Source organism: Gobio gobio (genome assembly GCF_949357685.1).
Source record: "Gobio gobio genome assembly, chromosome: 7".
NCBI lineage: Eukaryota > Metazoa > Chordata > Actinopteri > Cypriniformes > Gobionidae > Gobio > Gobio gobio.
Genome location: NC_137103.1, coordinates 4,679,163 through 4,700,218, shown reverse-complemented (window position 1 = coordinate 4,700,218; position 21,056 = coordinate 4,679,163). Strand labels below are relative to the sequence as shown.

Below are 21,056 nucleotides of genomic sequence, written 5' to 3'. Positions count from 1 at the left end.
GCTCTGTGTATTCTGACACCTTTCTATCAGAACCAGCATTAACTTCTTGAGCAATTTGAGCTCCAGTAGCTCGTCTGTTTGATCGGACCACACAGGCCTCTGTTTGTTGTTAAGATGACAAAGTTTTAAAAGCGATCTAACACTGGTCGTCAATGTCAAACTGTTCAAGGATGACCAATTAAATTCACAGAAGACGAGTGTAAATTCCAACCAAAGCCCCTTTCAACGCCACACTTTAGTTTTTGCAGTGAAAGAGTGCATGGTAAGGTGTACGTGGATGTAAATATGAGACAATGGTTTTACGATAAAAATGTTTAATGACCAGCAGTAATATCCAGGGATACAAAATACTTTTTTTCACCATTTCACCAAGTGAAAATATATTATTTACATGATTTGTGTAATTCATAACGGAATGTGACGAGACAAGAAACATTTTGTGTTTGTCTTATTTTTGAATGTGTGCAAATTTTAAAATAACAGCATTTACAAAAAGAGTTAAAATTGATTACTTTATGACCACAATAGACCTGAAATTGTTCTTTATTTATTTTTCTTTATTCCAATTGAATTCCTTTAAATAAAAAGACCAATAATCCAATATGAACTATCCTCCCCCTCCTCCCCCTTATGTTCAAGACACGGTTACGGCCTTGACTAAACTGGACAAATCACTTGTGAAGAACATGGAGGAATATTTAGACGAGTATCTAACATGAGCCACATTTAAAAGGCAAGCCTAAAAAAAATATGATAAATGTTGGCCACATTCACCTGCGGTGTGAACGTATCTTTGATTTTGCACAGGTTTTCAGGTGCCATTTGAAACTACTGGGCCATTTAAAACTCTTTCTACAAAAATAGCAAACATATGGTCTCACATTTGCATGAATTTTCACATGTATCTGTAAGTTTGACAACAAAACAAATGTTTTATTACACTGATCACATTTAAATCGCCTTCCTCCAGAGGGTTTGATATTGCTCTTTATCATTAACTTCTTTCCACACTCAGAACCTTGCAATTTCTTTCCCAAATGAGTTTGCGAATGAAATTTCAGGTCTCTAAGATATGTGAAACTCTTTTCACACTGAAAACACTTGTAAGGCTTCGCTCCGGTGTGAAGCCTAATGTGAACCTCAAGGTTTCCTTTGAGAGAAAAACTCCTTCCACACTGAGGGCAGGTGAACGGCTTCTCTCCAGTGTGAACTCTCCTGTGAATCTCAAGGTTTTCTTTTCGTAAGAAGCTCTTCCCACACTGAGGGCAGGTGAACGGCTTCTCTCCAGTGTGACTTCTCATGTGAGTCCTAAGATTTACTTTTTGAGAGAAGCTCTTCCCACACTGAGGGCAGGTGAAAGATTTCTCTCCAGTGTGAATTCTCATGTGGACATTAAAGTTTCCTTTTTGAGTGAAACTCTTTCCACACCATTGGCAGGTGAAAATGTTCTCTCCAGTGTGAACTCTCATGTGGACTTTAAGCCTTGCTTTTTGAGTGAAACATTTCCCACACTGTTGGCAGGTGAAAGGCTTCTCTCCAGTGTGAACTTTCAAGTGGACCGTCAGGTTTCCTTTTCGATTGAACTTTTTTCCACATTGTTGGCAGATGAATGCACTCTCTCCAGTGTGAACTTTCAAGTGGACCGTCAGATTTCCTTTTCGATTGAACTTTTTTCCACATAGTTGGCAGGTGAATGGACTCTCTCCAGTGTGAGTTCTCATGTGGGCTTTAAGACTTGGTTTTTGAGTGAAACTCTTTCCACACTGTTGGCAAGTGAATGGCTTCTCTCCAGTGTGAGTTCTCATGTGGATTTTAAGGTTTCTATTTTGATTGAAAGTCTTTCCGCACTGTTGGCATGTGAAATGACCTTTAGTCTTTTCAGTCTGTGAGCATCTGAAAGGTTCTTCTTCAGTTGTGAAATCATGAAGTTTCTTAATCTGGTGTTTTTCTTCTGTTTCATTCAGTTCTTGACTCTCTTCTTCCAGTGCCTTCAGGTCTAAGGCAGAAGAAGACAAATAACACCAGTTTAATGGCACAAAGAAACAACAAGGCATGGGCACCATCAGTCCTGGAGGGCCACTGTCCTACAGAGTTTAGTCCCATCATTAACCAAACACACCTATCAGTAAATTTCAAACAATCCAGAAGAATTAAGTTGTGTGATAAAAGATGGAGCTAAACTCTCCAGTTTACTTAGGACCATGTGAGATTTCAGTGTTTCTTTTTTAATAAATCTGCAAAAATGTCAACAATTATGTGTTTTTCTGTCAATATGGGGTGCTGTGTGTACATTAATGAGAAAAAAAATGAACTTAAATGATTTTAGCAAATGGCTGCAATATAACAAAGAGTGAAACTTTTAAGGGGGTCTGAATACTTTCCGTACCCACTGTAAATAAGCTCTACAGGTGCTGGTCATATAATTAGAATATCATCAAAAAGTTGATTTATTTCACTAATTCCATTCAGAAAGTGAAACTTGTATATTATATGCATTCATTACACACAGACTGATATATTTCAAATGTTTTTTTCTTTTAATTTTGATGATTATAATAGCCTGACGTCGTCATACTCAATTCTAGTCAGAATTTGAGTCTGATACTGCTCCGTTGGGCTGTGATTATGGGGCGTGTTTCAACCGAACCAGGAAAGACCTCAGAGAAATAGTAAAGTGAATGCATATATGAACAAGTTCTCCGTTTAGGATTAGAACAAAATTCAACCCAAGCGCCTTTGATGATGTGGATGATTACGTTACTGTTTATCATCTGTCCATCATCGTATAAAGCTCGCTCTGACAATTTCATTGGTCCGAACAGTTTCTGTTCGGGCATAATTACTTCTCTATGGATCAAGTCCAGACCGAACTGCCCGAGTAAAAATGTTGTGGGCGGGGCTAAGTTCAGCTGGCATCCAGGCTATGATTATAACTGACAACTAAGGAAAATCCCAAATTCAGTATCTCATAAAATTAGAATATTGTGAAAAGGTTCAATATTGAAGATACCTGGGGCCACACTCTAATCAGTTAATTAACTCAAAACACCTGCAAAGGCCTTTAAATGGTCTCTCAGTCTAGTTCTGTAGGCGACACAATCATGGGGAAGACTGCTGACCTGACAGTTGTCCAAAAGACGACCATTGACACCTTGCACAAGGAGGGCAAGACACAAAAGGTCATTGCAAAAGAGGCTGGCTGTTCACAGAGCTCTGTGTCCAAGCACATTAATAGAGAGGCGAAGGGAAGGAAAAGATGTGGTAGGAAAAAGTGTACAAGCAATAGGGATAACCACACCCTGGAGAGGATTGTGAAACAAAACCCATTAAAAAATGTGGGGGAGATTAACAAAGAGTGGACTGCAGCTGGAGTCAGTGCTTCAAGAACCACTACGCACAGACGTATGTAAGACATGAGTTTCAGCTGTCGCATTCCTTGTGTCAAGCCACTCTTGAACAACAGACAACGTCAGAAGCGTCTCGCCTGGGCTAAAGACAAAAAGGACTGGACTGCTGCTGAGTGGTCCAAAGTTATGTTCTCTGATGAAAGTACATTTTGCATTTCCTTTGGAAATCAGGGTCTCAGAGTCTGGAGGAAGAGAGGAGAGGCACACAATCCACGTTGCTTGAGGTCCAGTGTAAAGTTTCCACAGTCAGTGATGGTTTGGGGTGCCATGTCATCTGCTGGTGTTGGTCCGCTGTGTTTTCTGAGGTCAACGCAGCCGTATACCAGGAAGTTTTAGAGCACTTCATGCTTCCTGCTGCTGACCAACTTTATGGAGATGCAGATTTAATTTTCCAACAGGAATTGGCACCTGCACACAGTGCCAAAGTAACCAGTACCTGGTTTAAGGACCATGGTATCCCTGTTCTTAATTGGCCAGCAAACTCGCCTGACCTTAACCCCATAGAAAATCTATGGGGTATTGTGAAGAGGAAGATGCGATTTGCCAGATCCAACAATGCAGAAGAGCTGAAGGCCACTATTACCCCTTTTCCACCAAGGCAGTGCTAGAGCTAGTTCAGAGCCAGAGCTAGTCCCAATTCTTAGTTGGTTCGACTGAGGAGCCTTCTAAGAACCGTTTGCTTTTCCACATGCTGAGAGCCACAACAGAGCCAGGTCTTACGTCACTGTGTATACATCATATCTTTCCCAGCAACGCTAGCGTGCCAAGCGCGGTAGCGCCAAACACAAACACACCATCAACAATGGCGGACGTTGCGTTGCAATTTATGTTCATGGCTTTGCGGACTTACATCGGCATCCAAACACGGCGGATCCAACGTGTTCGTGCGGCTCGCCGTAATTTGTACAGACGGAGATTACAGGCGAGAGTAACGGTATGTACATAACATTTATTTTTAACAATAAGATGTCAACTTTAGCCTCAGCATGTTGCTACCATCCTAGCATCGACTTTACTTATAATCAATCACATTGTTGTTAAATAAAAATGTATTAAGCACTGGTGTAAGAAGTATAACGACACTGTTTTGTAAAAACTCTACTAGAAGTGCAATTTACCTAAGTAAAAGTATGTCTGTATTATAAGCAAAAACCACTCACAATATTAAAACCAAAAGTAGTTAATCTGCAGAAAAATGTGTCCATTGTCAATGTTGTTCTATTCTATATAATATTTTTAATTATTCTTACGGCTGCTTTAATGTTTAGCCTATATTGCATTGTACTCCTGTTGCCAATTTTTATATATATATATATATATATATATATATATATATATATATATATATATATATATATATATATATATATATATATATATATATATATATATATATATATATATATATATATATATATATATATATATAATACACATATATATATACATATATATATATATATATATATATATATATATATATATATATATATATATATATATATATATATATATATATATATATATATATATAAAATACACAGTCCCCCTATTGCCCATAAATGAGATTCTTTTAAAAAAAAAAAAATCTTTACAGGCAATCTTGCAGCTGAAGGCAAGGAGGAGGTCACCTGTAATGTGGGCATATCCACGATCTGACCACTGGTGGGACACAATTGTTCCGGATTTTACTCCGTTACAATTCATGCAGAATTTCCGTGTGTCCCCAGCATCATTTGAGGATATCTGCAGTCGGGTCAAGCATGTCATGGGGAGAAGGAACACAAACTACCGTTTGTGTGTCCCAATCCGAAAGCGTGTTGCCATTGCCATCTGGAAACTGGCCACGGGTGGTGAATACAGGACCATCAGCCATCTTTTTGGAGTAGGCCTCAGCACTGTTTAATTGTGTTCAGGAATTCTGCAACACAGTCATCACGGTGCTGCTTCCTGTCCACATGAAATTTCCTGATGCTGACAAGTTGTTAGAAATGGCCACTTTCTTTAATAATCGTTGGAGAGTTCCACAGTGTGTTGGTGCAATTGATGGCAGCCACATTCCAATAATTGCACCAGAGGACTATCCACGAGACTATTTTAATCGGAAAGGCTGGTATTCTATTGTTCTGCAAGCAGTTGTGGATGGCAAAGGTCTTTTCTGGGATGTTTGTGTTGGCTATCCAGGGAGTGTGCATGACGCCAGAGTGCTCCGACAGTCACATTTGTGGGAGGTCCTAAGTGATGGGGAATTACTTGGGCAAAACAAAGTGACCATCTCTGGCTGTGATGTTGGACATTACCTGATAGGTGATCCAGCTCATGAAGCCCTTTTCCGACACTGGCAGACTGACCCCTGAACAACACACCTACAACTACAGGCTGAGCAGTGCACGATCGGTTGTGGAGATGTCTTTTGGGAGATTAAAAGGACGATGGAGGTGCCTCCTAAAAAGAAACGACTGCAAGCTGGAGCTGAGCAAGAGGATGGCACTGACCTGCTGTGTGCTCCATAACATTTGTGAGGAACATGGTGACAATTTCACTGAAGAGCACCCAGACAGGACTGTAAACATTCAGCCTCCTGTCCAGACAGTACCTGAGCATGCTAACGCAGAAGGGGCCGACGTCAGAGCTGCATTAATGATGCATTTTAACGGAGGGAACGAGTGATTCTTTCAATACAACAATTCCATATTTTTGTAACACCGCCATTTGTGTTTAAGGACATCTGGACTGTCATAAATTGTATTATGTATTATTCTCTTCCATTGATTAAAAAAACTGAACCAGACATTTGTATTAAGAAATATGTTTATTTAAACAAAAAAAAAACTAACACAAATATTTATCAAATATTGCAAAATGTAAAAATGTAAAGTGCAGTAAATGAAAATTGTAAATAATTTAAATAAAATGTGTACATAAAAAGAAACCAAAAACACTGGTGATGTGCAATTCTTTTGTGCTCATTTGTGCAATTTTTTGTGCAAATTTTTGGCGCTCATTTGTGCAATTTTTGGGCGCTCATTTTTGCACTTGTGCCTCCATTACGGCCACCATGCGCCCCATGAGTCCAAGCAGCGAATGTGTGTCCGCTCTCATGTCCTACCGCAAGGCATCGTTCAGGTCTTTGCTGTGCTGCAAAAACCTCTCATCTGCCCTTTCTAAATACTGCACCAGTTCTGAAGTGCTGTTTCTCTTCCTTTTTCCTGTGTAAAACAATAATAGCAGATGACAGATCAATGTGTTGTCATAGCATTGCAAAAAAATATGCGTATGCATCTGCTATATGATTAAATACTATTTTGTGATATAGCATTATACATCACTATCACTTCATATTTTGCTCATGTCCCACAATATTTCCTCCGCATAATATTGTATAAAGCAAGTTAATGTAATTAATGTTACATATCAAAGCATTTTGTGTTGATGTTCATTAAGTTAAATGAAGGGAAAAAACATTATTTCCGTATCTTTTAGATACATACATACATACATACATACATACACATGTGTATATATATATATATATATATATATATATATATATATATATATATATATATATATATATGTATGTATGTATGTATCACACACACACACACACATACATACTTACATATACATATTCACACACACACACACACACACACACACACACACACACACACAATGTTTGCATAGTGTATGGTGTGCCCATTTGCACAGAAAGTCTTACCCCGTTCAGAAGATGTAACGTTATCCCCAGAACTGCTACACGACGGCGTGGGAGAGCTGCAGCCCAGCGGTGGCGGTAACGCGACAGACAATTCTATAAACAAAAACAAGACAGTGCATCAATAAAAAACACTTTTTTGTCCACTGTTTTTATACACGGTTCTGCTGATACTTTAAACAATGAAATCACAGATACAACTATCCTAGCTATCAACATTGCAAACACTGATGTGAGAAATTAGTACCTTGCTAAACAGCTAAAAACACAACTGACTGGGAACAAGTAAAAGATTGTAAAAACAGAACTTACCAGGATCAGTGCAACTTTGCTGCAGCGAATCATCCACCATGGCCTCGAGCACTATTGTCGCCGAGTTCAGTGCCCCAGTCACCTGGCATGCCGGTCGATCGCAGAGGACCGAGTCGAGGACGTCGAAATGGGGGTTTCGGCGTGGGCGACCATTGCCGCTTCTACCGAGATCTTTTTTTTGGTCCCTGTAGTCTTTTTTTCGTTTTTTCAGTTTGTTACTTAACTGGACGATGTTCCTGTCGAACCCCGCTGTAGCCATGTCCCGCTGGATCTGCTGTAAAACTGGTTTCATCCGTGAAGCCCCGTCTAGTTTACTCTGGACTTCTGCAGAGGACCAGAGTGCTAAAAAGCAGCTAATTTCCTCCTCGGACCACTGTTGCTTTTGTCTAAGCGTGTCCATTGTTGTGTTTAGCGTTAGCTGCTAATTCAAAAATGGCGGTCACAAGTTTGTGTTCGTCTTGTTGGTCATGGTAACCCCGCCCCCAGCCGCTGACATAAGCAGTTCTTACTTCTAGCCCTGTTCTAGCCCAGCAATGTTTTGGTGCTACTTAAGAACCACTTTTCCTGGCTCCGAGGTGGTGCTTTCGGTGTGGAAACACAAAGAACCGATTTGAAACTAGGCTCTTGCTCCGAACTAGCTCTAGCACTGCTTTGGTGGAAAAGGGGTATATCAGAGCAACCTGGGCTCTCAAAACACCTGAGCAGTGCCACAGACTGATCGACTCCATATCACACCGCATTGCGTGGCCAGTCAAGTACCCGTACCCTCTTCCTCCGCAGCCAGGACTTTGTAATGTGTGCAGAATGTGGTTTTGCATTGTCTTGTTGAAATATGCATGGACGTCCCTGGAAAAGATGTCTTCTTGAAGGCAGCATATTATGCTCCAAAATCTCAATGTACTTTTCAGCATTAATGGTGCCTTCACAGAAGTGCAAGTTACCTTTACCAAGGGCACTGACACAACCCCATACCATGACAGACTCTGGCTTTTGGACTTGTTGCTGGTAACAGTCTGGATGATCCTTTTCTTCTTTGGTCCGGGGCACACGGCGTCCATTCCTCCCAAAAAATACCTCAAATACTGATTCATCTGACCACAGTACACGTTTCCACTGTGTGATGGTCCATCCCAGATGCCTCCGAGCCCAGAGAAGTCGACGGCGCTTCTGGACACTGTTAACATAGGGCTTCCTTTTGGCACAGTACAGTTTTAACTGGCATTTGTGGATGTAACTACGTATTGTGGTACTTGACAAAGGTTTGCCAAAGTAGTCCTGAGCCCATGTGGTGATATGGCTTATAGATGAATGACGATTCTTGATGCAGTTCCGCCTGAGGGATCGGAGATCACGGTTGTTCAGCTTAGGCTTGCGCCCTTGTCCTTTACGCACTGAAATTCCTCCAGATTCCTTGAATCTTTTAATTATGTTATGCACTGTTGAATGTGAAATATCCAAATCTCTTCCTATCTTTCTTTGAGGAACATTGTTTTTAAACATTTCAATACTTTTCTCACGTATTTGTTGGCAAACTGGCGATCCTCGGCCCATCTTTACTCCTAAAGGATTAGACCTTTCTTGGATGCTGCTTTTGTACCAAATCATAATTACAATCACCTGTTGACATCACCTGTTTCAAATCACATCATTATTTAACCATTTTACCTCATTACTAGCCCTAAACTGCTCCTGTCCCAACTTTTTTTGAAATGTGTTGCAGGTCTGAATGACAGGAAAGGATGCATATTTACAAATGACATGAAGTTGACCAGACAAAACATGAAATATTTTGTGTTCATATTGTCTGCAATGAAATACAAGTCAAAGTAAATTTAGAAATCACTTCTTTTTTTTTGCGTTTTCCATACTGTCCCAACTTTTTCTGATTTGAGGTCGTACATGCATTATGGACTAGACAAAAGTCTCAGTTGATTTTCAGGAATTCTGTGAATTAAATGGCGTAACCCAAAAGTAGGGTGGTTTCAGTCACAAATCACCAACATTCACCATAGATTTACTGTAGTAACACCCCATAGTATTGTGGAAGAAATAGTTTTTCTCCATTATTCATCTCAGGGTTCGTACAACCTTTTGAGAGTAAAATCCAAGCACTTTAAGGGCTTTCAAGAGCATCACACTTTTTCCAGCACTTCAAAGCTCATAAATCTTATCCAATTATATTGTTATTTTTAATATGATGATTTGTAAAACTAAAAGGTTAAAAGGTGTAGGCCACTTTGTGGCAAACAAGCACTTTTATGAAATGACCACTATAACCAGTATATGGCAGCAGAGGAGCACTTACTGACTTATTTTTGCCATTTCCACTGCATAATATATGGAAAAAAGTAGGAAGTCACAAAGTCTCATGAAAAACTAAAACTTTTCTTCAAATTGTGACAGAATTATTCAGGAAAAAAGTAACAAGTACTCCTTTTATTATCACTGTCAGCTTCTTGATATAGAAGAGCAATGGTACATTTAATACGAGCAGAATATTTAATATTAGATTTTTGCACATTACTGTCGTTACTAAATGTTAATTTTATCTGCATATCAATTCAATCTCATCGCTTCACTGTTAAATTTCCAATAAACAAACATGTAATATTAGTAACTGCACTTATTAACAAAACAACGCAAAACCATGGTCATTTTATGATTAAATTAAAGCTACACTGTGTGATATTTTCCCCCATCTAGTGGTGAAAAGGTATATGACCATCCAGTGAATATCAGTTTCTGTTCCTCTCAATTCCGATTTCGTTTTAACTCCTACGGTGGCCGATTTAGTCCAAGATTAATATGGCTTCCAGTTCGACCTTGTCCACATTCGTCACGGTGCCATCGAGTGTTAAAACGCGAAAGGCGAAGCTTGAATTCACGGGTATGTCCCTCTTTGGCTAATGTACTTTCAAGATGGAGGGGCAACATGGCGACCCGCATTCAAACCCCTCACCCGTATGTATTTTCAATGGCATATTATAAACTTACGAGAATACTTTATTACTTGAAAGAAGTAAATATACATTAATGAGCACATATATTTTAAAGAACTAAGTGTTTTAGCTAAGAATAAACTAAAAAAGTTACACAGTGTAGCTTTAACTATTCCATTTTCCTCCAGTGCCAGCAAATCAGTAGATCCGTCTGTAGATCTGAGTGGCCCACTGAATGAAGAAGAGTTGGCTCTCCACAGAACATAAAATATGCACTTTATTTTAATTTTCGTGTTCACATTTATGAGGAAAAAAAAATGTTACGGACATGACCGTTCTGAGAGCGCCACTAAAACACTGCTTTAAAGCTTTCACAGAGACCTCAAGTTATCAACCTCCAAATATTGAAATCTGCGATACCAGGATGGTAAGATTGCACAATTAATCAACTTTATTTTACTAAATTGCTGCATTTCAAATGGTTATGGATTATTTTGCATGTTGACAAGCGTTGTTCAAGACTTTAGAGAGCATGATTTTCCTTCCAACAGAACTGCTTGCTAAAATTCAAATATGAAACAAATATTAATGTTTAATCATATAGGAGTTCAAATCACGGTTTCCCCCACAGTGATGGTCGCAATCAGTTTTGTGTTTTATGTAACACACTATTATGGTTGTTCAGAGCAAAGTAGTAAGATGAAATGTTGATCCTAATAAGCATAAACATAATTTAGCTTTGAATATAAAGTTTCAAGTTATTTGTATTTATAATTGTTAAATTATTTAATCTTAATCTTTTAAACGTTATGGATGTGACAGAGCAATGAAGCGTGGCGAGCTCTTAATTATAGCACTTATAAATTCAACAGGAAGTGCTGTTAGGACAAAATTTGTATTTATTTCTCAGGCATGCCTCCATCTTTCTGCAAAATGCTTACGGTTAAAATAAAGTTATTTTGAAAGCATGAAATATCTTAACTTTACCTACAGCACATTAATACAGTATATTAAAGACCTAAATGGACAACTTTAAAAGGGTTTTGTTTGTTTTTTTGGTAAAAACTGTATTTTGCGAGCTGTTTCAAACTCCCAAAGCTAACACTAAATTAAGTTCGTTTTGGCCAGATTTTATTTGAAATTACATCACATCAGTTCGTTCTTCGATTTCGTTTGAAGAATATTGGGCCTTTAAAGTTAGTTTGTGATAATAAAGTTTCACAGTTTCTGTTTAATAGTGGATCAGTAGCACTGCAAACACGTCTTATGTGAAGCACAATACCACATATGATCCACAGATTGTGTGTGAGTGGAGAATATCCCTCATGTGTGCTGTGTAGGGATGAAACGATTACCGGTTTCACGATAAACCACGATAAAATTTAGTGACGGTTAGTAATATCGTATAAAATTTAATTATCATTAAAACCGCGTGTGATTATCACGATTGTGAAAACTGGCGGTAAATCTTGTCCAGTCAGCGTCAGTGTCTGGAGCAGCGCCGCTGTTTCTGAATGAGAAGAAATGGCAGATGGCAGTGACAGCGCCGGGAGATTTATCAGATTTCTAAAAAGGACCAAATCTGAGGTGTGGTCATATTTTGGCTTTTACAAAAGTCCTGAGGGAAACTTAATCGAAGATGGTAGCCCTGTCTGCAGAACATGCCAGAAGAAAGTTGCTGTAATAGGGAAAACACTTCAAAACTACGAACGCAAGGCAAGTGGACTTTGACCTCAATACCAAAACTACGTCTGGAAAATAATAACGTGAAGCGAACGAACAAGTTCAGACAAGACTAGGGCGACATTTAAGGGATAATAATCAGGGCTTGACATTAACAACAACCGCCATTTGCGGGTGTAACGTTATTTCGGCTAACGTTAGTCACTCTGGCGGTTGAACTTATTATAGTCTTCTCAAAAGCCATCTGTTATAATCGCGTTGCGCTTTATAACCAACCACACGTGTTTATATTGAGTTTATGAATGCAATATCTCATAATCAGAGGCGTTCAGATTATTGGAGTTTTCTTCAGAGCGCTCGCCGCTCTCACTCGCTGAAATCTGCACTCAGATCAGAGATAAACATGTGCTGTACGCAGGAGATTCACTCATCATACAGAGATTGACTGTTTTTGTTCTATTTCAGCAGCGAAAATGGTTTAAAAAACACAGCAGAGCCACAGCGCATCTGATATGACTGGCATAACGCTGGCGAATTTAGGGACCGTCTCTAAAGTTACACACAACATTGGTAACGTTATACACTTTTCAAACTTCAATAGCATTTGAAGAGAATGACAGTCATAAAACTGACTGTAAAGTGATCATTTCGGTGTCAGGTATGATGCACACATTTTGATATTTAATCAAATAAACTGTCAAATCATATGGAAATATGGATATGCATTATTTCACCAGGATACTGTTTGGGCTCTTACACAAAATATGGTGATTTAAATGTGTCATAGCTGAACACTGATGAGAATATTGCTTGAGAATATATTTGGGTCAATGACGTGACGCCCCCTTTTTCTGTCCGGGTTAATTTTATTTTGCAGAAAAAACTAAAAAATACATAAAAATTTCTCATCTACTTGTTATACCTTCTTCACCTACTAAACCACTCTAACTTCTCCAAATTTTTAAGTTTTTCATCATTTTTCTGCTATCCGAGGTGACAAAACATCATATGGGGCGACCGTCCAGCCTTGACTTTTGTTAGGACAACTGGTTTAAAAACAGTTTAAATCATCTTAAATATATCCCTTTTCCTAGTTGGCATAATTACAAACATGTTTTACATCCATTGACAAAACTATAAAGCATTTGCACATATATTTCTATCATGATATACAAACGAATGTTGTCCGAATTAAGTTGATTCTATCCATATCATCCGGGGCGACCATCAACAAACCACAATTTTGGGACCTTTATTTTGAAAAATATCTCAAGGATGGGATATTGCATCAGCCAGACACAAGTGAAGACCCCCTGGAAACAACTGTAAGGTAAATCAGTCTCTCTCATATAGTAAGAAAAAGCTGTTTTTTAACTGCTGTAATGTCGTAGTCACTTTTGGTCATCATGTGGGGCGACCACCCCAAAACTGTGAATTATAATTTTTTCCCCACAAATCTATATTTTGATGATAAATTTGATAGTGCTTTGTCACTAGAAGAAGCTAGTTTGGTTTCTGAGGCTAACTGTTAGCCTGTTAAACTTCAGTGAACTTGAAAACATCATATGGGGCGACCGAGTATCATGTGGGGCGACCACTGCTGAGTGTTTTAAATGATAGATATATGTCCTATATTTGGAGTTTTCATATTCTATACATCAATTATATACATAGAGTTAATTGTTTAAGCATAATTATTTGTATATTTTATCTTTTTTTTTTTAAATTCAGCCATTTTCCATTCCTTTTATAGGGATAAACATTTTTTTTTTTGTAGTACAATCCTACAGGAAAAATGTATTAAAAAAAAAAAACAAAAAAAATTAAACTACACAATGACATTCTATTTATGTGACTATACATGTATTAGTCATTTAAAACAAGTTAACCTATTTTACCTATTTCCTAGATGGCACGATTAACAAGCAAAGAGAAGACTGCTCGTCATGGACAGAAAGTCAACTCCGACCCTGCAGCAAGAGCAGAGTATCTTGCAAGGAAAAGAGAGAGGTAAAGAAAAAAGAGCTTCTGTAGCAGTGAGCTAGAGTCACTAGAGCTACAGAAGGTAGGAGACCAGGGTAGATCAAATAAACAGTTTAGACTGTATGCTACAATGAGCTATTAAACATTGGTCACCGAAACAGCTGTTCTCTAAAGAGAGTAGGTTCAGGATAAGGAGGAAAGAGCACAGGTGTAGAATGTTTATGTTGTTGTTGATGAACAACTCTGTACACTATTGTTTCAGCTACCAAAAAAGAAAGCATGAGGGGAAGATTCCATATGTGAAGTCAGATGAGTTATCAGAGAGGGAGAGGAATAATCTGAGAAACAAGTGGAAGGCTGCATCTAGAGGATACAGGGAGAGAAGAAAGATGGAGAAGGCAATGTTGGACCTTACACCTCAATCCATAGAGAACACTCTGCCAGATCCAGCAGGTGTAGAAGGAGTGGAGGGGCAGCAAGAGAGTCCAGGGGGGGGGGGGGTGTGGTGGTGGATGCTCCACCTCAAAATGTGAGGATTTCCATCCACAAATGTCCTCCACACCAGAGAGAAAAGATAGAGGGCTGTGTGCTAAGTCCATTTCTCTACTCCCTCTTCACCTCCGACTGCAAGCCTGTGTATGGAACTAATTCCATCGTCAAGTTTGCGGACGACACTACGGTGATTGGTCTCATCAGCAACAACGATGAGACTGCCTACAGGGAAGAGATCCAGCACCTGGCCACATGGTGCGCTGATAATAACCTGCTCCTCAACACCACCAAAACGAAGGAGCTCATCGTGGACTTCAGGAAGGAGTCAAGAGGCACACACGACACCATCCACATCAATGGAATGGCTGTTGAGCGTGTCTCCAGTTTCAAGTTCCTGGGGATCCACATCTCGGCGGACATGTCGTGGACGACCAACACCTCCAGCCTGGTCAAGAAGGCTCACCAGCGCCTCTTCTTCCTGAGGACACTGAGGAAGAATCAGCTCTCCTCGGCCATCCTGGTGAACTTCTACCGCTGCGCAATAGAAAGCATCCTGACCAACTGTGTGGCAGTGTGGTATGGGAGCTGCTCTGTTGCGGAGCGCAAGGCACTGCAGCGGGTGGTGAAAACTGCCCAGCGCATCACAGGGACTCCACTGCCTGCCATCGAGCACATCCAGAGGAAACGCTGCCTGCATCGAGCTCGCAGCATCCTCAAGGACTCCTCTCACCCAGCCCACAGACTGTTTTCTCTCCTGCCCTCCGGCAGGCGTTTCAGGATCCTCCGGACCAGGACCAGCAGACTAAAGAACAGTTTTTTCCCCAGAGCTGTCTCTTTACTGAACTCAAACCCCCGTTGATCCACTTCCCTCATAAACTGATAACTCTCCTACCTCACATCTGCCTTCACTTTGTTATTTGCACTACTGACTGTTTATTACAGTAACAACTGTTTACTTATGCATTCTGCACCACCATACCGTAACTGGATTATGCTCATCTGCACTGCCGACTGTATTTACAGTAACAATGTTTACATTTGCATTTTGCACCGTACTTCTAACTGGAATATGCAACCACTTTCCACTGCACTTTTACACTTTCTTTCGGATAGCTCTGTCCATAATTTATTGTACTAACTTAATCCACTGCTATATTCCTCATATTAGCCTAACATATTACTGTATACCTCTAACTGTAAAATTCTGTTCAAGTAATAACCGTCTGTATATTTATTCATAGTACATAGTCACCTGTAAATTCTGTTTATAGTAATAGCCATCTGTATATTTATTCATAGTACATATTCACCTGTAAATTCTGTTTATAGTAATAGCCATCTGTATATTTATTCACTGTATATATTCATCTGTAAATTCAGTTCTACTTATAGTAATAACCATCTCTCTACTTATACATATTTATATATATTCAGAACATTTTTATGTCCTGCACTTACGCAACCATTGTATATATCCTGCACTTGCTGCTATTGCACTTCTGGTTAGACCTAAACTGCATTTCGTTGCCTTGTACTTGTACTTGTGTAATGACAATAAAGTTGAATCTAATCTAATCTAATCTAGAGAAAAGAAAGCTGAGAAACGTTGTAAACGACTGCAGGCTGAGAAGCATGAATTAAGAAAGCTAAACATAAATCTGAGGAGACAACTTGCAAAGATGAGAAAAGAAAAGGAAAGGGCCAGAAAAGGTGAGACGAGGGCAAAAGAACGGTTAAGCCACAGTAAGAGGCTCAAGCCAAAAGGGGGGAAGAAACTGGCAAAAGAGAGAAAGCTGGCTGTTGTTAGTTTTCTGACTAGAGATGAGAATAGTCGACTTTTACCAGGGAAAAAAGATACCATCACAAAAAACAAAATAAAAGAACAGCGAAGAATTCTCACAAAGCCACTCACAGAGCTCCATGGGCTGTACAATAGTGAAATGAAGAAGAGCCTCCACCTATCTTACAGGCAGTTTGCTAGAAGACGCCCCTTCTATGTCACTGAGCCAAACGCCAAGGATCGGGACACATGTGCATGCATGGACCACGAAAATGTCCACCTGCTGGCCAACAAGCTCTACAGCAGAGGGTTGTTGAACACAAAAAGCATTTCCGAGCTGCTGGTTATGATAGTGTGTGATCCAAAAAATAAGGACTGTATGGACCGTGTTTGTGCCAAGTGCTGCTTTGAGGAGGTAGAATTCCCTGAGACAGAGAGCAGCTCAGAAGTCACCTGGGAGCAGTGGAAGAGGGTAACTTCCACAAATGGAGAGAGAATGTTTGGCAACATGGTGAAACAGATCTATAGTGGAACCATCAAGGACTTGATGGAGCTTTTCTCTCAGAAGTTAGAGTCCTTGGCGATACATCAGTTTAACTGGCTGCACCAGGCAGAGCAGTTCCGCTACCTTAAACAAAACATCACAGGGTGTGAAGCTGTTCTGCATGTTGACTTCTCAGAGAATTATGCATGTAAGCTGAACACAGAGGTTCAGGCATTTCACTTTGGAGGTAGCAGACAGCAAGCGACTATCCATACAGCGGTCCTGTACACTGTGCATGGAACAAAGTCCTATGCAACACTCTCTGACAGCCTGCGCCATGACGAGCGGGCGGTGTGGGCACATCTAGAGCCCATCTTAGGAGAGCTTCGTGAAACCTTCCCGCAGATCACAACCCTCCACATTCAGAGTGATGGGCCGGTTACACAGTACCGGAATAAAAACAACTTCTACCTCATCAGTACTGTCCCTTTCCTTTCTGGGTTCACTAAGGTGACCTGGAATTATTCAGAAAAGTCTCATGGGAAAGGGCCCCCAGATGGGATTGGTGGGGCAATAAAAAGAGAAGCAGATCGCTTTGTCCAAAGAGGTGGTGAACTTCAGACACCACAGCAACTCTATGAGATGCTGAACACAAGATTAGGCTCAAGCATCACACACTATTGGGTAAACAGAGAAAGCATTGAAAAGTGTGATGAGCTAATTCCTGACAACTTGGAGGCTGTGAAGGGCACCTTTAAAATACACCAGGTTTGGTCTACCCAGCCTTCACAGATCACTCACAGGACTGTGTCATGCTTCTGTAGGAAAACAGAGAGGAGTCCATGCCCTTGTTACAAGCCCGTAATAGTAGACCTGAGAGTGAGACGCACTGTGTGCAACACTGAGAATCCCCCAAGCTCTCCTCCTCAACCACCTAGGGAACAAGAAAATCTAGATCTTTGTGGCAGGTTTGTTATTGTCATTTATGATGAAAAGCCTTATGTTGGCAAGTGCTTGAGGTTGTGGGAGAAGAAGTGCAGGTCAATTGTATGCTACAATCTGGTGACAAAAACCTCTTCATGTGGCCACAAACTGTAGATTTAATTTTCTACTACAGAAAAGATGTGCATGCTGTGATCTCAGAGCCTGAGCCAGCAACATCACGCTTCTCAAAGCTGACTCTCCAAGATTGGGTGAAGTTCAGAAATACCTCAGCTTAGATAAATACAAGTTGTGTTCATCACTGCCTTATGTGGCTAAATGGGTCCAGAAAAAGAAACTTATTATTTGTGATATTTGAATGTTGAAAGGTTAATTGAGATGCAAGTAGTGTTCCCAAAAAGGTTCCAAAAAAGAGATTCTTTACTCAGCTTCTTAAGTTCTTGAAGCATTTAATGTGTGTTGCAATAAAAATTATATAATTTTAAATGTTAATGTCCTTCTGATTTGTTATATTTAAATGTTGAAATGTTATTTGAATAAAAAGAGTTACATTTTCTTTCGTCTTGAACTCTTTTGTGTACATTTTAACTGACATTTTTATACCTGTGGTTTTCTTATCATTTGGGGCGACCATATGTCATGTGGGGTAACCAACAAATGAATGAATAAATTAATAAATTCATAACCAAATATCCATCAGTTTAGCCTCAAATATTAATCAGTGGTATGCTATTGTTGAATGTGTAATATCTGTATAAATGCTAATTCAGTTTTTTTGCTTTTAAAGTAAAAATCAGTATTGTAACTGGATTATGTGGGAGACTGATATTATAGAATAAACTTGTGAAATAATGGTTTTCATAAAATGAAAGGGCACTAAAGTTTATCTTTCTTCATCAGTTTATCTACTTACTGATATGAGTTCAACTAGTCTTAATGATACATAAAAATGTGAATTTTGAGATAAATTACGATTGCCCCAGATGACTTTTTTAAGGCTATGTATTATTAACTTAAGTGTAAAAACACTAAAATGTATTTTTTTTTACTTTTCTTTATAAAGGCATGTGTACACTACATTCCAAATGTTTAGAAAATGGCCAAACATATCCATATTTTTGGTATTTTAAAATTGGCCTATTAAAAAGTCTTATCCGTCAACGACCCATTTACAGAGATAATATTAGAGATTATATTTATGACAAATTATTATTATTTATGTGTTGCTATTGACGACGGCCATTATAAGGAAGGAAATCCCACAGAATCTAGCTTAAAAAAGTGCATAGAGCTGCTTTAGTTATTTGTTGATTTTCAAATATAAAACTTGTTGAAATGTTTTAAGTGTGTGCATCTGTTCTTTTTGAACACTTTCATCTTGTTTGAACAAAACCGTGATAATATTGATAACCGTGATAATTTGGGTCACTATAATCGTGATGTTAAATTTCGATACCGTTTCATCCCTAGTGCTGTGAGGATCATGAGTTGAGCTTTGAGAATGACACTAACCTGTTTGCTCCTCAGTTTCTTCATGTCTCACACTGAACACTTCTTCAATCTTTATGTCTTCACTCTCCTGTTTAATAAACGCCATCTTTATAACAGTGTCACGTGGATCTCAGAGGCTTCTCCAGGAGTTATCCTGTGTGTTTGGACAAAATCATGTTTAAGAGGAGAATAATTCAGAAAAATAATCCAAACTTTAGTAGTCAGAGAACTGGAAAGAGTCAGTCAGATTGACAGTTAATGGCCTGATTAGACAAAAAACAACAACTCAAAACTAATTGTACAAATTAATTAATATAATAATGTTCTTGGTTTGTTAAAGTTGTCATTATTCGTGTTTGTGTTCTCCTTACAGTCACTGTTGCATTGATCAATGAATCGAGCGATTCAAACACTGAATCATTTGGCGAAGCATCGGTTCAACTGTTTGATTCAGAAATACCCGTTTCTCCCATTATTACTGTCAGAGAGAGACTGAATTCGTGTTTATGATGAACTGATTCACGACATATGGAGCGAAATGAGACGCAACTTTTCTGTTACTCAAGCTTTACTCACTAAATACCGCTGATTAATGATAGACAACGCATTACAATCTTACATCCAATAACAGCTTATTAACTTTACAGTCATTGTAAACACTATAAAATACACAGAACAGTTCGTATCGAATTAGACACTTTAAATGTGTAAAACGAACCTTTCTTCAGCCGAATCACAACAGAGAAGCGCGGCGCAGATTGATGATGTCATCGCCAGAGCAAAATAAAAGTCCTGTTCACTCTGTGTCTAAAATCACAAAAGTGCACAAAAATGTAGATACAAATAGTAAAATAGATGTCAGAGGAATTCAGACTTTAGTTCTTGGTGAATTTCCTCATCCATTGATGTGCTGAAAATGTTAAGAACTACTAATAAAAGAATGTGAAATGATTTCTAAAAGACAAAACTTTAATGTTTGTGGACAGACACACTGTAAATACAAAAGGAAAAAGCCTTACGTTCACTTGCTTCCAGGCAGCTTGGCTGTGTAAGTCATTTTAAACTTAAATTATATTAAACTGACTTAAAGTTGAACAATTCTTAACTTACTTTGATGAATTAGCACAATGTAAAACATATGTGGTCATGACCTATTGATCATATCATTTATTACAGTGTATGTAAATATATATTCACTCATCTTAAATAGATGGTAATCAAATTACAGTTACATCCGAAAAGTATTTTAGGTGACTACTTTGAATTTTAATGTCATTTATTTCATTTAATAGTAATGTAAACTGTTTTGGGAATTTTTAACCAGAAGCGATTGTTGATTGTCCGACTGTGACTGTTTAAACCCCAGCGTGCAGCCTCTTCAACTGACCTATCGGTAAGCCCCGCCCCCCTTAGTTACTGTTGCTAACTCGGACAAACAGAGTTGCTATATCTTGCAATGACAGCGGTCCGTGTGAAAACCTTCTCCCAAGATGTTATTGGACATGTACCGTATACCCCGTCCGAATGATGATGTCTATGTTCCTGGCATGTGATCGCATTGGAGACGGATGTAGAGCTGCTTTCTCAGACTCCACTGCTGCTACACATTTCAAAATGCACAGGACAAAGTGCACAGAAATGATTAATGGTGTTCTAGCACCATACTTTCTGAAAAAAGTTGGTCACAGATGTGGGTGACCAGCGTTTTAGCCTCCTCCTCGATGAGTCCACGATGTAAGTGTTTCTAAATACCTGGGGGTTGTGATAAGGTACTTTAGTGACACCAAGCAGACAAATGTCTCAACATTTCTGGGGCTTGTTGAAT

General features: G+C 39.1%; 1 protein-coding gene across 1 annotated transcript; it reads right to left on the bottom strand.

Annotated features, from left to right (window-relative positions):
- Positions 1-301: 301 nt before the first annotated feature.
- LOC307128956 (uncharacterized protein) lies at positions 302-20,006 on the bottom strand. The gene is made up of 3 exons (XM_079821046.1): positions 19,950-20,006; positions 19,253-19,385; positions 302-1,996 (listed from the first exon to the last, which is right to left on the bottom strand). The coding sequence occupies exons 2-3, from the start codon at positions 19,335-19,337 to the stop codon at positions 771-773; spliced, it is 1,311 nt and encodes a 436-aa protein (XP_079677172.1). The 5' UTR covers positions 19,338-19,385; positions 19,950-20,006; the 3' UTR covers positions 302-770.
- Between the last annotated feature and the right edge of the window lie 1,050 nt (positions 20,007-21,056).